The 18,634-nt window shown below is 36.4% G+C and overlaps 1 protein-coding gene across 1 annotated transcript in view; it reads left to right on the forward strand.

Annotated features, from left to right (window-relative positions):
• LOC122800267 (sodium-dependent serotonin transporter-like) overlaps positions 1-12,378 on the forward strand; it is a 333,197-nt gene extending 320,819 nt beyond the window's left edge. The window contains exons 12-13 of the mRNA XM_044069756.1: positions 11,967-12,134; positions 12,322-12,378. Coding sequence (XP_043925691.1) covers positions 11,967-12,134; positions 12,322-12,378 — 225 coding nt within the window. The remainder of the gene's footprint in view (positions 1-11,966; positions 12,135-12,321) is intronic.
• The last annotated feature ends 6,256 nt before the right edge of the window (positions 12,379-18,634 follow it).

Raw genomic sequence — 18,634 nt, forward strand, 5'->3', positions numbered from 1 at the left:
GTAGTTAGAGGCGGTTGTGTGGGTTGGATTGTAAATATTGTGTATATTGTACATATTGCTAGTGCCAGGGTGGTTGGTTGTTTGTTTGTTGTCTTTGGGTTTTGACCTTTCTTGTTAGGGTCTTCTGACATCTGGGGCAAGAAAAGACTGAGGATATGACGTCGGTCATGCGCATTTGTACCCTGACGTCCTGATGTCAGTCTAATGCGCCTTGACCGACGTCAGCCTTATACTTTGATATTCGGGCCGACCGAGGACAGCGGACTACCCAAGTGTAAGGACTGCAGCAATGTGGATCTTCGAACATCTACATTTATGGTAGGTACAAAACTGTACTTTTCTGGGACTTGGAACCATCACAGGACTGCCTGAATTGGCCTTTTTGGGATCTGTCATATGCTTTCTCCAAGTGTGGGAAGGCCTAGTTGGACTCTTTTCCCTTTTCTAGCTTCTTTGCAAGTATCTGTCTCATTGCAGATATTAGGTCATTAGTGCTGCATCCTGATCTGAATCCAAACTGCTCATCTCCCATCTTACTTTTTATTACTCTACTTATTCATTGATCAATCACAGCTTTTGTGCAATGTGACAGGAGTTTGATACCTCTGTACTGTCCAAAGTTGTGAATGTCTCCTTTGTTACTGAACATTGACACTAGTATGCTTTTGCTCCAGTCATCTGGGATATACCTTTCTCTCCAAATTGCTATGAGCACCCTCAGGAGACATTTCTCCCATGTCACTCAACATATTTGTCATATCTACTATGATCTCATCTGAGCCTGCTGCCTTCCCTGACTTCATTTTTCTTAATGTTGTTCTTACTTCTTCTATGGTGGGCTCTTGCTCTTCCCTCATTGAAGGCTGTGATTGGGGCTTTACAACTTCTGTGGGGTTTTCTTCATTCAGAAGGTGCTACAAATACTCCTTCCATTTGCCTTTGATGTCCTGTGGACTGGTGAGAAGGTTGTTGCAGGCATCCCTTATGTTGGGAGTCTAACTATCTTCTTTATGTTTCTGTTTTTGCCTTGCAGCCTGATATAGTTTATTTGTGCCATCTACTGAGACACTTTCCAGAAGCTGGTAGAGTGCCTCTTATGCCTTGTTTTTTTGTTCTTAACTTCTTTGTTAGCCAACAAATATTCCATCCCAGCATGTTCTGTGTTTTCTGTCTCCCACTTTTTCCTGCACTCTTTCTTTCTTTCGATGACTTCCTGGACTTCTACATTCCACAACCATCTTTCCTTATCTACTTTATTTCCATACCTGGCTCAGTCTCATATCTGTTCTGTAGTCCTCACACATGCTGTTTGTTTTGAGGCACTGCCATTCTTCCTCTTCAACTCCACCTATTTCCTGTTCTTGAAATTCTACAGCATTGAGTAATTCCTTAAACTGTTGTGATTTCTCTCTAGTCAACTTCAGGTCTTCAGTCTAGTCTCTGTTGACCTTAGAGGCTTCACTGACCACTGCTTGCAGCTGATTGTGACAACCAGTGGTTTATGCTGTGGGCCAGCTGTTTTACTGGGAATGACTTTGCAGTCATTGATTCACCACAGTGCCCTTTCCTTACTAGGAGGAAGTCTAACCAAGTTGCACATTGGCAACTGTTGCATACGATCTTGTGACTGTCTCTCTATCAAGCCATTTGCCAAACAGAAGTCTAGAATGGCCTCTCTTTCTTTATTCCTGTTGCCCCACACATGTGGACCCAAGCAGTCATAATATCCTGTTCTGTCTGTCCTGATATATACAGTCAGGTCCCCATTATGAACACCAATTCATCCTGACCTGCTTAACTAGTAGGTCCTGCAACTGCTGTCTGAATGCAGTCTTTTCCACATTACCACAACCTTGCTGTGGGGCATAGGCTGAGATTATGAATACTGTCCTATCATTAGGCTGGAGTCTAATTGCCATGAGCCTGTAACTGACTCTGATGACATCCCTTACTGCCTTCTGAAGCTTCTCCCTCACCACATATCCCACGCCATTTTCAGCCTGTCCTCCTCCAGATTAGTAGTCTCTGGATCCCAAGACAAGTGGCTTTGCTGCATTGCCCTTCCATCTTGTTTCCTGAATATATAAGATGTCCAGCCTCCTCCTTACTATGATGTCATCCACTTCCAGACTGGGTCTTGTCAGTGAACCTACATTGAGTGTAGCAATTCTTAGTTCATGTATGGCAGGTTGATTGGTTTTATGTCCAGCTTTCTCTCAGCAGAGCTACCCCATTTAATATAAGCTAGGCAACTGGACACTGGACACTGGAAGCATATTGATCCAGGGCTGCTGGACTTTATTTTGTGCACACACTGGACAACAGAGGAACAACCACCCCTCCATCCATTATCATGGGTCCCTGGCATAGGTCTGAGTAGGCTGGGTCCTTAATCCACTTATCACCGGCAAATACCCCATGCCCATTTGACAACATTAACACAATCAAATCACCTAGAGCCATATTTTCACACCATCGAGTGGCTAGCCCTGCCATAGCACACAGTCTGTGACCCATGTTTTCCTGTCTTTGATAATACTGCACACCACTGTGCCCAAAGAAGTTGGTCTTTACAACTCTTCCCCTAAAAGGCACTATCTAGAGGCTGTGCTGCTCCCCACAGCTCCATTCTTGGATGCGTTTGAAATGCAAACACTTGGCATGTTTTTCAGAGGTGGGAGGAATCCCATAGAAACTCAGGGAGAACATGCACACTGTAAGTGAATCTTGTACTTTGTGCGTATAGCAAAAAAACACTGCTGTGCTTCTTGTTTCTGATACTTACAATGACTCGGCTACCTCTGCTTGACCCCATATGAAATCCACAACCAAACAGTTGAAAATATCACAGTCATTTAGTATTATATTGACTTTGAAAATCTAAACAAGTCAAAACAAAATAAATAATTTCTTACAAACTACTTCCAAAAGTGATTGAGAAAATCAGATGGAAAATATAGAAGCCAGCTGAAGAACTGTCTTTCTCTGCTAAATTCTTGCATTTTTATACTTGCCCAAGTCAACAAGTTAAAAGCCTTAAACAATAATAATAATAACTTGAAAAAGTAGTGCTTTTTCATTTAATTTTCATGATTCATAATAGTTATCAACATTTAGATAACTCAGAACTATAACGTCTGTGGTACTAGTCCAAGCCATTGAGACAAAGAGTAGATTTTCATGTGACATGGAAATGACCCAGGCCTGGCTAGCATTCTGGGAAGTGGAGAGCCAGTTTCAGGGAGGTGGTAGTAACTAAAGGCCAGTTCTCCTGTCTCGGAGGCAGGGTGAGGGGACTAGTACTACAGCAAATACTACCTGGAACAAACAGGGAGATAACACTTGTAGGCTGAAAGGTAACAATGGCAATGAGAAATCATCCTAATTTTCACTAATACAGGAGCAAGCTGTAAGGGTGGTGGCATAACTACATAGACCTGTGTCTAGCATACAAGGCTGTCTCAGATCCAGCCTTGATGGAGTTCTCGCATATCTGTAAGTCAAACTCCACTCATGCAAACAGCACACAAGGCCTCAACCTGGTCTGTGACATTAATAGAACTTGATGGAATAGATTTGTACCCCAAAGACTCACCCATCTGTGGAATAGACTCCCTCTCCATGTCAAGAAAAGTACCACACTAGCCCTCTTGAAGAGGAATCTGGATGTCTGGATGGGAAACAGAAGATACACCCCTGGGATCCAATCTGTGTCCCTGCTGGACAGGGGAAACAGATGCTGACTTTTTGGGTACATGGACAAAATTTTTTGCTAGGCTTATAAGGGCCTCCGGGCCAATAGCCTACTATCGTCCAAAGAACCTATGAGCCTATACATATTACCAAAACTGACTTTTGCCCTCCTCATAATTATGTTGTCAAAGAAACTCAATAAGAAAAGCAGACAAGGCTTTTCACTGAGGAGTCCCACCCAACTATGGATCAGTCACACTACAGAGATACCACCAGACAGTAGAATAAAGGCGTTAAATAGGGAGAATGGCATAATCAGCAAGGAGAGGGCAGAAATAAAGGAATAAATAATAATGGCTTTAGCAGACATGTTGCTCATGAAGTCTGAAAGCCCATATTCTTACAGTACATTTACAATCAATGTATATGTGTGTTTACTTAAGCCACAATAATAATATAATCTCTAAGACCGCCTATGTATCAGTACCTTTTACATGTGTATCATATTTCTTCACATAAGTACTTCTTAAGGAATTAGAACTTCACTAAATAACAAGAAATCTGAACAGCCCACAGATCAGGGCATATTTTAGCAGTATTTCCTTCAAATTTACATCATACCTAAAGCAGCAGTTTTCTTCTTTTTCTTTTTTTTCTGTGTAGTCCACTGTCAAAAGCAAAAATAAAAAATATATAGGTATTAAAGTTTGAAAACATTACAATTCCTTATTTTAAATATTAATCTCAGAAAAAAATGAGTTATCAGTTTTGGAAAGCAGGATAAGAAAATGCCTCAGCCCCTGGCCTAAATGAACTAATAATCACATAAGGTCAAGAGGATCTGACATTTGCAAAAGGATCAGAACCGTTTGTCACGTTGTAACTTCAAGAAGAGAGTAGCAGCATTAATGCATTTGTATCCATACATTTGGACAATGCAAAAGAATAATAAGCATACATGCCTCAAAACATGGTCTGTCAAAAATGTGTAATGCAGGTTATATTTTAAACACAAATATTTTAATAGCAAGTTGTGGCATTAAAAAATTGACCTTCTCAGGGCTTAATGTGGTTTTATAAGGTTGATGTCGTTCTACAAGCTTTGCATGTATCTAACTATATTTAATAACACAATCTTGTGCGTAATGCTGTTAGCTGCATTATTATCTAATTTTCTTGGTAACTGAAATGTCACTTAAAGGACATGACATCTGTACAGTTCATTTGTCAGTAACAGCTCTGGTTAGTTATTTTCTATCAGCTGATAGGCAATTGTTCTGAATCATTTTGAGCAAAAAAGAGAACAACTGGGGTAGGCACAAATAGACTCTACTCTGCATCAATGACAGTACATATTAATTTAAACTTTTATTCTTTCTTTCTTTCTCTTCCAACTATCCGTTAAACAGACACTGTTATTTCACTTCCATTAAATCATATGTGTACATTGTAACCAAACAATTACTTTACCAGTTTTCTCAGAGAAAATCTAAGCTGTCTATAGTTTAAAAAATTAATTACTCAGCCACTTTCAATTATTACTATGAAAATAAAATATCTGTATTATGTCTTGGTTACTATCAAAATGTCAACATTCATATGGTCTAACGTTCATATGGTCGACACATTTGGTCGACACATTAATATTAAGTAGTTCATTTGGTCGACAGACAGTGCATTCGACTTTTTGTCGACATTATGTTGACAACAGGCAATGATTTATCCTTGTCAGCACTGTTGTGCGATCTTGGAGTTCTAATATATAAGTAGCGGGGGGGTGCATGGGGGCACATCCCACCTGCAAAAACACTAGTGTTAGTTTGCAGGTGTGTGTCAACCATTTCAATGTAGACAATTTAATGTCGATATTTTGAACTGTCGGTGTAATGATTTCAACCAAATGAATGTCGACCATATGAATTTTGACATTTTTATAGTAAACCTTTTGTCTTGTTCCTGACATTCACAGGTACCTAAACTCAAAATTACTGCAGCCCTATGGGAATCAGCTTCATTCAAAGCAAATGTTTAACCATGAATAAGGCAGTGACATTGTACCTCCTAATAAAGTCCATTTGAAAACACTGTATGAAATTTCAATATAAAGTTAGCTTTCAATATATTCAAGGTCCTCAGCTTACCTTCCCCTCTTGGTAAATAAGAAACTGTCAACATTAAATTTGAATTCAAATACTGTTCCACGATAAAATTCAGCTAAATGAACAGTTATGTACCTCAGAATATTACATCTGCAAATATCTTGTCAATGCTCTTGAATTCATTCTTTTATCATTTTACAGATTTGGTATATGTACCATTCAGGGTTGTACATGTAAAATAACTAGTATATATCACTATCTCAGCTCAACATCCTAAAATGTTTTAAATTACTTTTCACTGTATGTTCCTCCCATACCTTAAAATTGCATCTATGACACTTATTCATACCTAAAAACTTTGTACTTTAGATGGTAGCAACTTAAAGTCCATAAACTCTTGCATGAAAAAAAAAGCCAGGAGGTCAGTATTTGGAGAAAGTCTCTGATTCCACAATTCTCCATTTTTTAAATAAGCTACCTAAACTGCTTAGAAAAATCAGTAAGCAGGCTTTGTCCTATAGTAACTGAAATACTTGAGTCTTTGTTGAAATCTTGTAATAAATTGTAAAAATTATACTGAGCTAGACCTCACACTCAGTGTTTTATGGTTGGAAAGAAACCCTGCCTATGGATTATATTGAGTATGTTGGTCTTAACCATTAAATCAGGTGAAGCAAGGCTTCTACTATGAATGGATGAAATTAACCCATCGAGGATCAAAATCCACAAAATGCTTTCCACGAAAAAGTGGCCAGAAATACACTTTTTGAAGTGTTTTTGCAAGGGACAAGCCCTCCTTCACCTCGATGTGGGGGCAAGCCTCCCACCAGCTGAACTTATATATATATATATATATATATATATATATATATATATATATATATATACTAACTCAATGGTCGCACGTACTCTAAGAAGGGAGAAATTCCCCTGAAAAAGGCATCACTGCTGGTACAACTCACAGACAGTGACTGCATTTGAAGGAGTGCCAATCTTCAGCAGGTTGAATTTCAGGCAAAAGACACTTGAGAATTAAATCTCCATGCACCGATCAGTTACGCTGAAGCAACGCCTAAAGGTATCATGGTAGTAAAATGATGCACGTTTAAGTATGAGAACAGGTGAGTTTTGTATGAAGCCTATGAGATGATTAGAGACTTTCAGTGACAAAATCATCTAACTGTAAAAAAGGGAAGGAGGTATGAGAATATTTAATTTGAAGAAGGTCAACTAATTTCCAAAATGTTTGGATTGCAAGTGTACTCTCCATGCTGTTTAGTAAAGCATTTTTACAACATTACAATTTGTAAAAAAGTTATTGAAGTTAATGCAGTTGTAAGACCTATGATCTTTGTCCCAAAGATGGTCACTACTTATTATTAACGTTTTGATTTCTAGGGTTATCCAAATTAGTTAAGTGACACTAATACATATCTTCCAAAGAAGTGCAAATTAACTTGGTGTAGATAAGAAAATCTGGTTGAAACAGTCAACAGTCAGGCAGAGGTGACTAGCCAGGGTGAGCCATACATATGTATGTATATATATATATATATATATATATATATATATATATATGTGTGTGTGTGTGTGTGTGTGTGTGTGTGTGTATATATATATATATATATATATATATATATATATATATATATATATATATATATATATATATTATATCTATATATATGGGATCCGGACACATGTTTGAATAGCATATGTCCGAATCACAAAACATCGAACACATGTACACGAAAGCGCTTAACATCGAAAAGCGCTTCCATGTATGTGTGCCTGTTTCGTAGATCGGACTACAGTGTGAGCAAGGGAAAATTCCCTTTTTTCCACTGTAGTGTGATCTCAGAGTGAGAATATTAAAGTAGGGGTGTGGTGCAGGGCAAAGCCCCTGCAGAAACATAGATTTTTTTTTTTCTGAACTACACATACACGGAAGCGCTTTTCGATGCTAAGCAATTTCATGTATGTGTGTTCGAGGTTTTGTGATTCGGACATATGCTAGTCGAGCATGTGTCCTAGACCCATAGATAGATATATATATATATATATATATATATATATATATATATATATATATATATATAGATAGATAGATATATTTATATGTTGTTACAAATTGTAAATTAATCAATATTATTATACAACATTAAAAAAAACATTATAAAAGACAACATTTCTGTATTTTCTGAATTTCAGATGACAGAAGTAGGAGGGTGGTCACAGATGTAACATTACACTATCTGACAAGCCACTTGAGTAAGAGTAGTTTTCAGATGAGGTTACTGAGATCCTGTATAGTGAACGTTGTCTGCCGTTGTGTTTATCAGTCTATGTAGGTTATGTGATTGAGAGCAACAAAAAAGGCGTATTGTGAGGAAATGAAATAGCATTGTTTACAATGAATTAAGAAATATTATAGGCCCTATGCAATTAGAAGTTAGCCATTTTTTCATAAAGTAGCAGAAAGTATACCAAGAAGTAAACCAACACATGAATGGAGAAAGGAGATTCTGCTGATAGGGATGACTGCAGTTAGGGGTAGAGAAAATAGACAAAAGGGGGTTAGAATTGACTATTGAAAGCTGACAAATGAAATGGTAATAGGAAAACAATTAGAGAAGGAAAGGTAACAAAATGAGAAGAGGCCAAGAAGACATTTGTATTGTAAGCTAGTGATTGCCTTCCCTATCAGGGATTGATACCAGAGTATAGACAAAGAGAAAGGGATAGCGGAATCCTAAATGAAAGACCTACACTGGTTGAAGTTTTCATTAAATCTATAACAGAAGATGGTGTTACGGGACAATTAGAAGGGCATATAAAATACTGCATAATAACTGTAGGAATCAATCAGAAGAGATCAGGAAAGATTGGGAAAAGATATTAGATATGCAGTTCACAAAGAAGCAATGGGGAGACATATGTATGGCTTTCAAATATGTAACAGGTCTAGAAGATTTAGGACTTTTCCTGGAGGTGTTTGCATAGATACTCTTATACTCCAAGCAGACCCCAACGATTATGTTTCCTCAGGTGGATGGCAAATATTGGAGGTGTTCATAGGTAGGTACTAGGCTATCGGCCCAAGGGCCTAAGTAAGCCTAGCCAACAAGGTTCCCTGGATTACGCCACCCAGGAAAGTTAATTTCCTGTGCCCCTGTCGAGCAGAGCCACAGAAGTGATCCCCAGGGTGTATTTCCTATTTCCCATCCACTCATCAAGATGAGGAACTTTGCTTGACATAGATAGGTAGCTTGTTCCAGAGTATAGGAGGTGTGATAGGGAAGAAACAGGTAACTGGGAACATATGTTTTGGAAGTGTAATGAGTTGGCAGAATTTAAAATTATCCTACAAAGTACTCTGTCAGGAATACTAGATAAGAAAATGAGTGCAACTAAGGAAATGATTCTTCTGAGCTGGGATACAGGATCTGAATTGCCTAGGTACAATAAGGCCTTGTTAAGGGTAATTCTGGTGGCTGTCTAAGAAGCTATTACTAAACAATAAAAATAAAAATCTAAACCAACTATACTTGGAGTAGTGGGTATTGTAACAGAGATAAAAGAAAGAAAGTGGGATCCTTAGAAAAGGGTAGGAATAAATTGCACAGACAAAATGGAAATTATGGGAACACTTCATGCAGAAAAGTGTTTTGGAGGAGGAATGAGGTTTAAGAGAAGGCAGAGACTGAATCATTTATGTAATGTTGCTTAGATTATGCATAACATATATTGTTATATATCCTATAATGTTTGTAAATATGAACTAGTTAATATGATTTGATTACTTTTATATAAATGTAAGTTTGCCTATGTCACAAGTGATAATCCAATAAAGAAGTTAGCCAGTTTAAAGCTTATTCTGCAAATGAATCAATATTATTATACATATACTAACTTTTATTAATAGGTGTCATTTATTTTAACATCACTTGTGATGGATTCACTCTATATATATATATATATATATATATATATATATATATATATATATATGTATGTGTGTGTGTGTGTGTATCTATAAATATATATATATATATATATATATATATATATATATATATATATATATATACATTGTTACTGTTTGAAAGAGTGAATACTAATATGACAGAACACTTTTTTCTGCTGTAAAAAATAAACTAAAACAATTAGTGAGAAGGTGACTGAAAAACCAATCAGTGAAAACAAAATGAAAACTCCAGCAAAGCTAGAACTTCTACTGACTGATCTCAAAAACCTCTTGTATCATAGGCACATAGGATATATGCAAATGAGCCTTATAAACATCAGATGTTTCAGCTTATTGACAATTCTGAATGTCTGTGACTTGTTTTGTCATTTTAATGTACAATTTCAGGTCAATAAAGCCAAAACCCACTAGCTATAGATATACATAATTCAGCCTTGTTATGACCTCATCAGCACAGCACAAGCAGAGTGTTTAACTAAGCATTAGAAACACAGGGCTTTTATACCTAGCTGATGTCCATTATCATTAGGGTCACTGCAAAAATATCCCAAACAACAAACTAAAACAAATAGTGAGAAGGTCACTGAAAAACCAATCAGTAAAAACAAAATGAAAACTCCAGCAAAGCTAGAACTTCCAATGAGTGACCTCCAAAACCACTTGTATCAGAGTCACATGGGATATATGCAACTGAGCCTTATGAACATCAGGTGTTTCAGCTTATTGGCAATTCTGTGTTTCTAATGCTTAGTCAAACACTCTGATTGTGCTGTGCTGACGAGGTCATGACAAGGCTGAAATATGCATATCCACAGCTAGTGGGGTTTGGCTTTATTGGCCTGAAATTGCCCATTAAAATGACAAAACAAGTCATAGGCATTCAGAATTGCCAATAAATTGAAACACCTGATGTTCAGAAGGCTCATTTGCATATATCCCATGTGCCTCTGTTACAAGAGGTTTTGGAGGTCACTCAGTGAAAGTTCTAGCTTTGCGGGAGTTTTCATTTTGTTTTTACTGATTGGTTCTTCAGTGACCTTCTCACTAATTGTTTTAGTTTGTTGTTTGGGATATTTTTGCAGTGACCCTAATGATAATGGACATCAGCTGGGTATAACAGTCCTGTGTTTCTAATACTTAGTCAAACACTCTACTTGTGCTGTGGAGATCATAGCAAGACTGAAATATGCATATTGACATCTAGTGGGGTTTGGTTTTATAGGTTTGAAATTGTCCATTAAAATAATGAAACAAGTCATGGGCATTCAGAATTGCCAATAAGCTGAACCATCTGATGTTCATAAGGCTCATTTGCATATATGCCATGTTCTTCTGATACAAGAGGTTTTGGAGGTTACTCAGTGGAATTTCTAGCTTTGCTTGAGTTTTCATTTTGTTTTTGCTATAAAAAGATGTGAAAGGTCATATGAGTGAACGTTCTTTCAGATGAGGTTTTTGCTAGCAGCCTTTTTTATGGAACCTCTTTGCAACAGGGTAAGGGCCTTACCTGGCTGTTGTGCAATCTTGGAGTTAGTGCCTACTTGTCATGTCTATGCATTTTTCCAACATCCACATGGATTTTCATCACCGATCCTCCCAAAGATCACTCTAGGTGAATTGGTGATACCCCCAATTCCCATAGGTGTGTACATACTGTGTGAGCATCTGTCTTGGGAATGGTTGTTACTTCACCCAAGGTAAGCTTCTCTGCCTTGTGCCTACTGAGTGCTATGACAGGCTTCAGCACCCACCCATGATCCTCACTGGAGCAAGCAAGACATTAGAGATTGATATGCAAACACAAATGCGATATAACGGACAATGTAAAGTACTCAAGAACATGATGAACAGAAATCTGAAATGTTTTCATTTTGTAAGGTTGTCAGGAGCTTTTTAATGCATTTTTCTTCATGCTACATATATAACCAAAGCAATTATCTCACATCAACATAAAGACATTGATCTTCTATATGTATTACCTAAGTAATTTAGTCAAGTAAACTGCATAAAATAATTGCTGAGTTCTAAAAACTTTTGTTATCAGCATACTAGATCTATAAAAAGCTATGACATTTTAGCATAAACTCCACTGTTGCTATGATTTAAAGTGTAACTTAATATGTTTTCTTATGAAGCTATATCTGAAAAACTATTAACTGCATGTTTTGATTTTTTCCTTTTACTAGTATATAATAGTCAGTTCTCTTCTGGATCAGCCTCTTCTTACCTTGTTTAACTATAACTTCCCTGAGTGGAGTATCTCAGTTGGTTACATCATAGGGGCATCATCCTTCATCTGGATTCCTGTCTACATGGTGTACAAACTTGTGTGGACACCAGGATCACTGAAACAGGTAGGGAATTCTATATGTCAAAAACATGAGTGAGAGAGAGAGAGAGAGAGAGAGATTAAGAATGTGAGAGTCCTTCAGACACACTATTTGTTGTGTAACTGTCATTACAGTAGAATCAAGGGACAAGTCTTACATTTAATAGACCTCGAAAGCACTGAGAGTTTTTTTTTTTTTTTTTTTTTTTAAGGAGCAGGAACAAGTCACGTTTGTCCCAATGCATGGCACTGGTGCTTTAACAACATGAGCCTAATGTGAAAATGGAATTTCTGTTTCACATGTATTTTATATATAATGATATGAAAAACTTATCTTACCTATTTTAAACTGATTTGTATCTAACATATGGTAATGTCATGCAGATCAAATTACTGCTCCAGCTTTAATCCAATAACTTTTTAAATACATTATTAAACTTGAAAAGTCAAAGTATAGAAGGAAACCAGCTAAACTGCTTGGAGTTTCATCCAAGGGATAGATCCATCGGTCTTAACACATCTGACCCTACTGTTCAACTCGGTCTACAAATTTGGTTAAACCATCAAGATATGTAGATATGTGGAGCTTGCTCATATTTATAAAACAATAAAAAAGGTCCTCACATGTCCAACATAACACTCAAGTGGTTGGATTCTGGAAGCCTTACATACAGCATTAAGGGGTTGTTATATTTAAGCACAATATGTAATGGTCAGCATCAACTAATAAAAGATATGGACCTACCTGTGGTCAGCTTATAACCTGATGTTTGTGCTTAATGCTACCTGCCACCTTAACCCTTGCATCACAAGCTGTGATTACCTTTAAGCACAAGCTATAATATGGTCATCGTCAGTTCAGAAAAATGTATTGCAGCTATATGCAAGCAGCCTGAAACTTAATGTTGGTGTTCTGTGTTCATCTGAACTTGCCAGTCTAACTCATGTATCACAAAATGCAATGTGCCCAAAAATAGTAATCCTGAGCTTAGTGTTATAAGTGTTGTATGACAATAGTTCAAACACAGGCACCCTATTTAGTTTGCACTCATGAAATAATGACTTACTCATTGTAGTAGCTGTTCTGTGCAGCAACAATGGTTTGCGGCTTGGTGATTGTATTTCTTTGCAATATAAAAAAGCTTTTTCTGTTGGCTGTATCTAGATGCAATGGTACACTTATTGGTAGGGCTGCAGTAAGCAAATTTGCTGCTTAAAACAGAACACTGAACTCTGACATTATTTAGTCTTAAGAGCTCCATTTGGAGTCTTTCTTTAAGGACCAATATTTGGCACAAAATAATATCCTCCAAGCTGCAAAGCACAGCTGCTGAATCTCATTCAAAGATTTTCAGATGGATTTAGTCACACTAACAGTTTTACTCTCAAAGGGATTTATCAAAATTAATTTCATATACAAAGTTGTTGTTTGACAAACTTGACTCTAGTTTCTGACACATTAAATAGTCACTTAGATATTTATATATCTCGGCAGGCATATTTTATTTGGATCAAAACAAAGGCAATGTGTGAATCCTTGGAAGAAGATAACACTTAGTCCTGCATGCTTTACTAGGGATGGCTTCATCTTCCCCTCAGGGCTTCCACGTATTGTCTAAGACATTCTCTACCCCAATACTGCTTTTTTTAGAGAGTTAGTTTTCCAGAACTACCAATCTAACAAATTTCCATGAGCCCCATATCAGAATAGAACATTTTCAATGTTAGAAGTTTAACTAAAGAAAATGCCAACTCAATACTTTCCTGAACTAAAACATACATATCCAGTGCAGTGGCAACACTCCTTTTTTTTCAAAGTCCTAGTGCTTATCACTCATCCAAGGTGAAGGAAGTTGCATTTCTGATGTGTGTGTGTGTGGGGGGTTCATATTCATTCACAACCTTAAACTCTTAAATATCCTGGTACCCATAGCAAGGTCACCTGTGATATCACTGCTATCTACAGAACTTCTTCCATGTCTTCCACAGCACACATCACCTACCTAAATCATCAGTTATAACCCATAAGTATTGAACCTAATACATTCCTTCTAGGAGATCTCAACTCATCATCATCATCATCTTTAGCCCCCTTTTCCCATTTTTCTCTACATGGGGTCGGGGTATCATTTTAACTGTTACCAGTTCTCTCGATTCTGTTCCACACTCCTGCCTTTTTCAACACTCATGCCTGATTGTCGCAGATCTTCTTTCACACCATGTTTGGCAGGTTGGTTGGTTTTACATCCAGCTTTCACTCAACAGAGCTATCCCAGGTAACCCAGGCTGGGCAATTAGACACCAGCCAGCCAGTAGCTTATTGGCCCTGAGCTGCTTGGCTTTATGGCGGGCACACACTGGCCATTAGGGGAACATATACCTCTGCCACTGTTAGCAAGGGTCCCTGGCGTGTGTGAGAGTAGGCCGGGTCCTCAACCCACTTATCACCGTGACTACCCATGCCTATTTTTGACAACATTAATCAACATGACCGAATCACTTAGAGCCATATTTTACACCAGATGGCTTAGTGGTTAAGGTCTTCACCTCCCATGCACAAGGTACAAGGTTTGATCCTGACCTCCGACCAATGCCTGTTTGCAGTTTGCATATTCTCCCTGTGTCTCCATGAGGTTTCTCCCATGTCCGAAAAACATTCTGAGTGTTTCCATCTCAAACTCACCAATGAATGGAGCTGTGGGCAGCAGCACAGACTCTACATAGTGCCCTATAGAGGGAAGAGATGAACAGACCAACTGCTTTGGGCATCTATTGTGGTGTTTAGTATCCTCAAGATAGGCGATCTCAACTATCTATATGTTAATTGGCAGCCGTGCATCACAAACAATAAATATGCACAGCGGGTCTTGGACATCATTCACTCTAACTTTCTAGATAAGGTAACATCCTCCACTACTAATGGATCAAATTTATTTCACTTTGTTCTTACAAGTATAATACCAATATGCTGTACATTTGTAGGTACCCCATCACTGGCTAAATCAGATTATAGTACTACCGTTTTACTTAAGGACCCTGACTATAACATCCTCCAAGTCTACTGCCTTCAGTAATTTCTCAAAGTCCAGTCTTCTGACAGTCTCTGACAACCCATATAGATTTAAAAGCTCCCCACCTCATGAGGGCCCCATAGCAGATGCAGATGCTTAGACCAGTGATTTCTATTCCCACTTAAATTCATGCATTGAGAACTTGATCCCCATCTGCCACAACTACAATTCCAAATCAAACATTACAACAAAAGGAAAAAAGTGCTGGACCTAAGAAATAAACACTATTTATCACATGATAGAAGTGAGCTCAGAAAGGTAAGCAAAGATCAACACTTGTAAATCAAAGTGCAAATTAATATTGCTACCTCATCCAAAGATACCTGCAAAGTCTTTCTTACCTATTTAAAAACACCGAAGTACTGTGTCAAAAGATAAACCAGGAATGAACGACCAACTGAAATAATTGCATTTATTCTCAAATGAAGCAGACTCATAAAACATATATCACTCTTCCTCAAATTATGTTTTCCTATGTTACCCATAATTTGAGGAAGAGTGATATATGTTTTATGAGTCTGCTTCATTTGAGAATAAATGCAATTACTTCAGTTGGTCGTTCATTCCTGGTTTATCTTTCGACACAGTACTTTGGTGTTTTTTTAAGTTTGTCTTTATATTTCTTTCTTACCTATATCAGGAAAGTTAGGAAGAAAATTCAGCAATGAAGCAAGTTGATCTCCAGTGGTACCATCTACTCTGACCTGAAAGACATGGCCAGCATATGAGAAAATACATTTAGTTCAAACTTCCCCTGCCCTTGTCTTCTCCTTGTTCCTCCTGTTACTCCTTTCAGTCCATTCCACCATATATAAGTATACCAGAAAAGTCTTAAAAGACTACTCCAAAACCCAAAAACACTAGTCCCATGGATGCACACAACATAACAGTTTGTCTCCTTTTTAGCCTAAAATACTTCCTCATTAGCTACATCTTAATCCTATTCACTCTTAGTCTATAAAGTGGATATGTACCTGAGTTAGAGTGACACGTGATAATTCTAAAAAGAACATGGAGGACTATTTAACATTTTTACATATGAGGTGTTAATAACACATTTATTTTAATCTAACCAATTGTTTAGCAACATATTTTGAAATGTTCTGGTTTTCCATTTTTTATACTAGTACATTTTAAACTTGTGTGTCAATAAATCAACAGATCCTGGAACCATTGTCAGTGATCAGGAAGCAGGGAAAGACACACAGTATGATCAATCTTATAGCTGGATATAGCACTAGGGGGACTGCTAATGTTCTGGAAACTTTGTTACCACTTTACTCAGGAATCACAGTCTTTATGGTGTAGTCTTATTGGTTTCATTAGTCATTTAACCATAGACAGAAATAATTGGAAGTAACCTCTACAAAGCAGATTCTATCTGTTACAAATTTTGCCTATGAAGCAAATACTGAAACATTTGTTTAAGCATCATACAGGTTGCTGGGGTACTTTTAAAAAAATATTGAATTTTGTAAACAAGAATATGATTTACAGAATCATAGCAAACTAAGCATGCATTATTAACAACACATATAAAAGTATAAAAGTACATAATAAACTAACCAAACTATTTACATGGGTGCCTAAATGGATATGATCAAAAAAGTGTCTTCAAAGTACAGTAAGTGATCATATAATATATCACTTATATTTCTCCAATATTCCCACCACTTTTTGCCAGGAATTGTAGTAAGAGGTGATCATCTCAGTTATTTTTCCTAATAAATGATAATTCCATTTGAGATACAGATAACACAATACTTCTAAAATCTTTAAAACCTGGAGGTTTTTCACTTTTCCAGTTTGTAGTGATTGTCTTTTATGCAATGGCTAAAAGGATCCATAAAAGTGAAAAGTTTGCTATAGAGACACATTGTGGAATGGGAGCATTAATCACAATTAAAGATTTACATAACTGAAACTTGTCATTAAAAACTGTTTGTAAAAAATGATTTACCTTATCCCAAAATGAATTAGGTACTGTAGTTGACAATCAAAAAACATGTCTTGGTAGTCTGCCTTAAATTTTGCTTTACATCTCTAACCACCAATTTCTTGTTTAAATATTAATTCTAATTTATGTAGTGTCAGAAAAGACCTATGAATAAAATTTCAGGCAAATAATTTCCATTGAATTGACATGGAAGTACATTTAGGAGGAGTAAGTATTAGTCTTTTCACATTATCACCAGGATCTTGATGATTAATTATTTTATAATAATCCCTAAAAATGTATGTATAATATATTTTAATGCTTTTAATTATTTTATACATTTTTGATAAATAACCTTTTCCTTGGACAGTATGGTTTGTTAAGTAAATAAGATATTCAACAAATTTAGGGACATTTTGTCTAATAGTTGGACTCATTAACTCAAATGTATTTATAACATATTGCCTTAGATGTTGTTTTGCTAGTCACATACTACTGTCCAAATTTAATTTATTTTTAATTTGTTCCATTAATAGAAGTTTGCCAGAGTGTAACAGCTGATGCCAGTATATTAGCTCCTTTTCTTTAAGAATTTTGATTGTGGCCACATCAAAAGTATTCATATAATCCTGGGTACAAGCAATAACAAAAAATCCAAGCCTTGAAATCTGGATTCTTGTTTAGATAAGTATTGTAAAATTTGAATGTATCGGTTATAAATTTAGAACTTACATATTTCTTTTTACCAAAGACTGTATATTCTCTCACCATTCTGAGGAGATTATTAGATACCAACTCTGTGTGTTGCAGTGACATTGACTGACCTGATTTTAACCAAATGCTTTCATGTATTTGTTTCCATCTAGCTGAATAAGAAGTGTTTAGCCATGAAGATAAAGTCATTACAACAGATGATAATGCATAAACCTCTGTATCAGGAAGATTTATATCTGCAGTTCCCAATCATTCAAGTGATGAATAAAGCTGTTCTGGGCCTACTATTAAACATAAAAAAATATAACATTAATTTGTTAAACTGTTTTATATATTGTTTAGAGTGGGGAATACAGAATGCTTGTATAAAATACAATAGCTTTGAAAAACTAATAATTTTTATTATGTATAATCTGTCCTCCATTGTAAAAAAGAATTTGCTCCATTTTTGTATGAGGCTTTTTATATGGTTTAAAATATTATTATAATTAGCAGTTAATGTCTCATTTAAATCCTTAGTTAATATGACCCCTAAGTATTTAATTTTATTCTCAGGGGTAAGATATTGAGAAAATGTATTATTTAAATTATTTTCATCTGAGTTTATTAACAGCAATTTTGATTTATTTTCATTGTATTTTAGACCAGAAAGAGACTGAAAGTAATCAACTGATTTCAGCAAAGTAGACAATGAATTAACATTGTCATTTAGAGTTAACAAATTATCATCAGCAAAGAGATGAACCTTCATTTATAGATTATTCTCAATGAATATACCTTTAATGTTTGTAATCATTGTAATAT

This window comes from Protopterus annectens, chromosome 4.part0, assembly GCF_019279795.1.
Source record: "Protopterus annectens isolate FY-2018-M chromosome 4.part0, PAN1.0, whole genome shotgun sequence".
Lineage (NCBI taxonomy): Eukaryota > Metazoa > Chordata > Ceratodontiformes > Protopteridae > Protopterus > Protopterus annectens.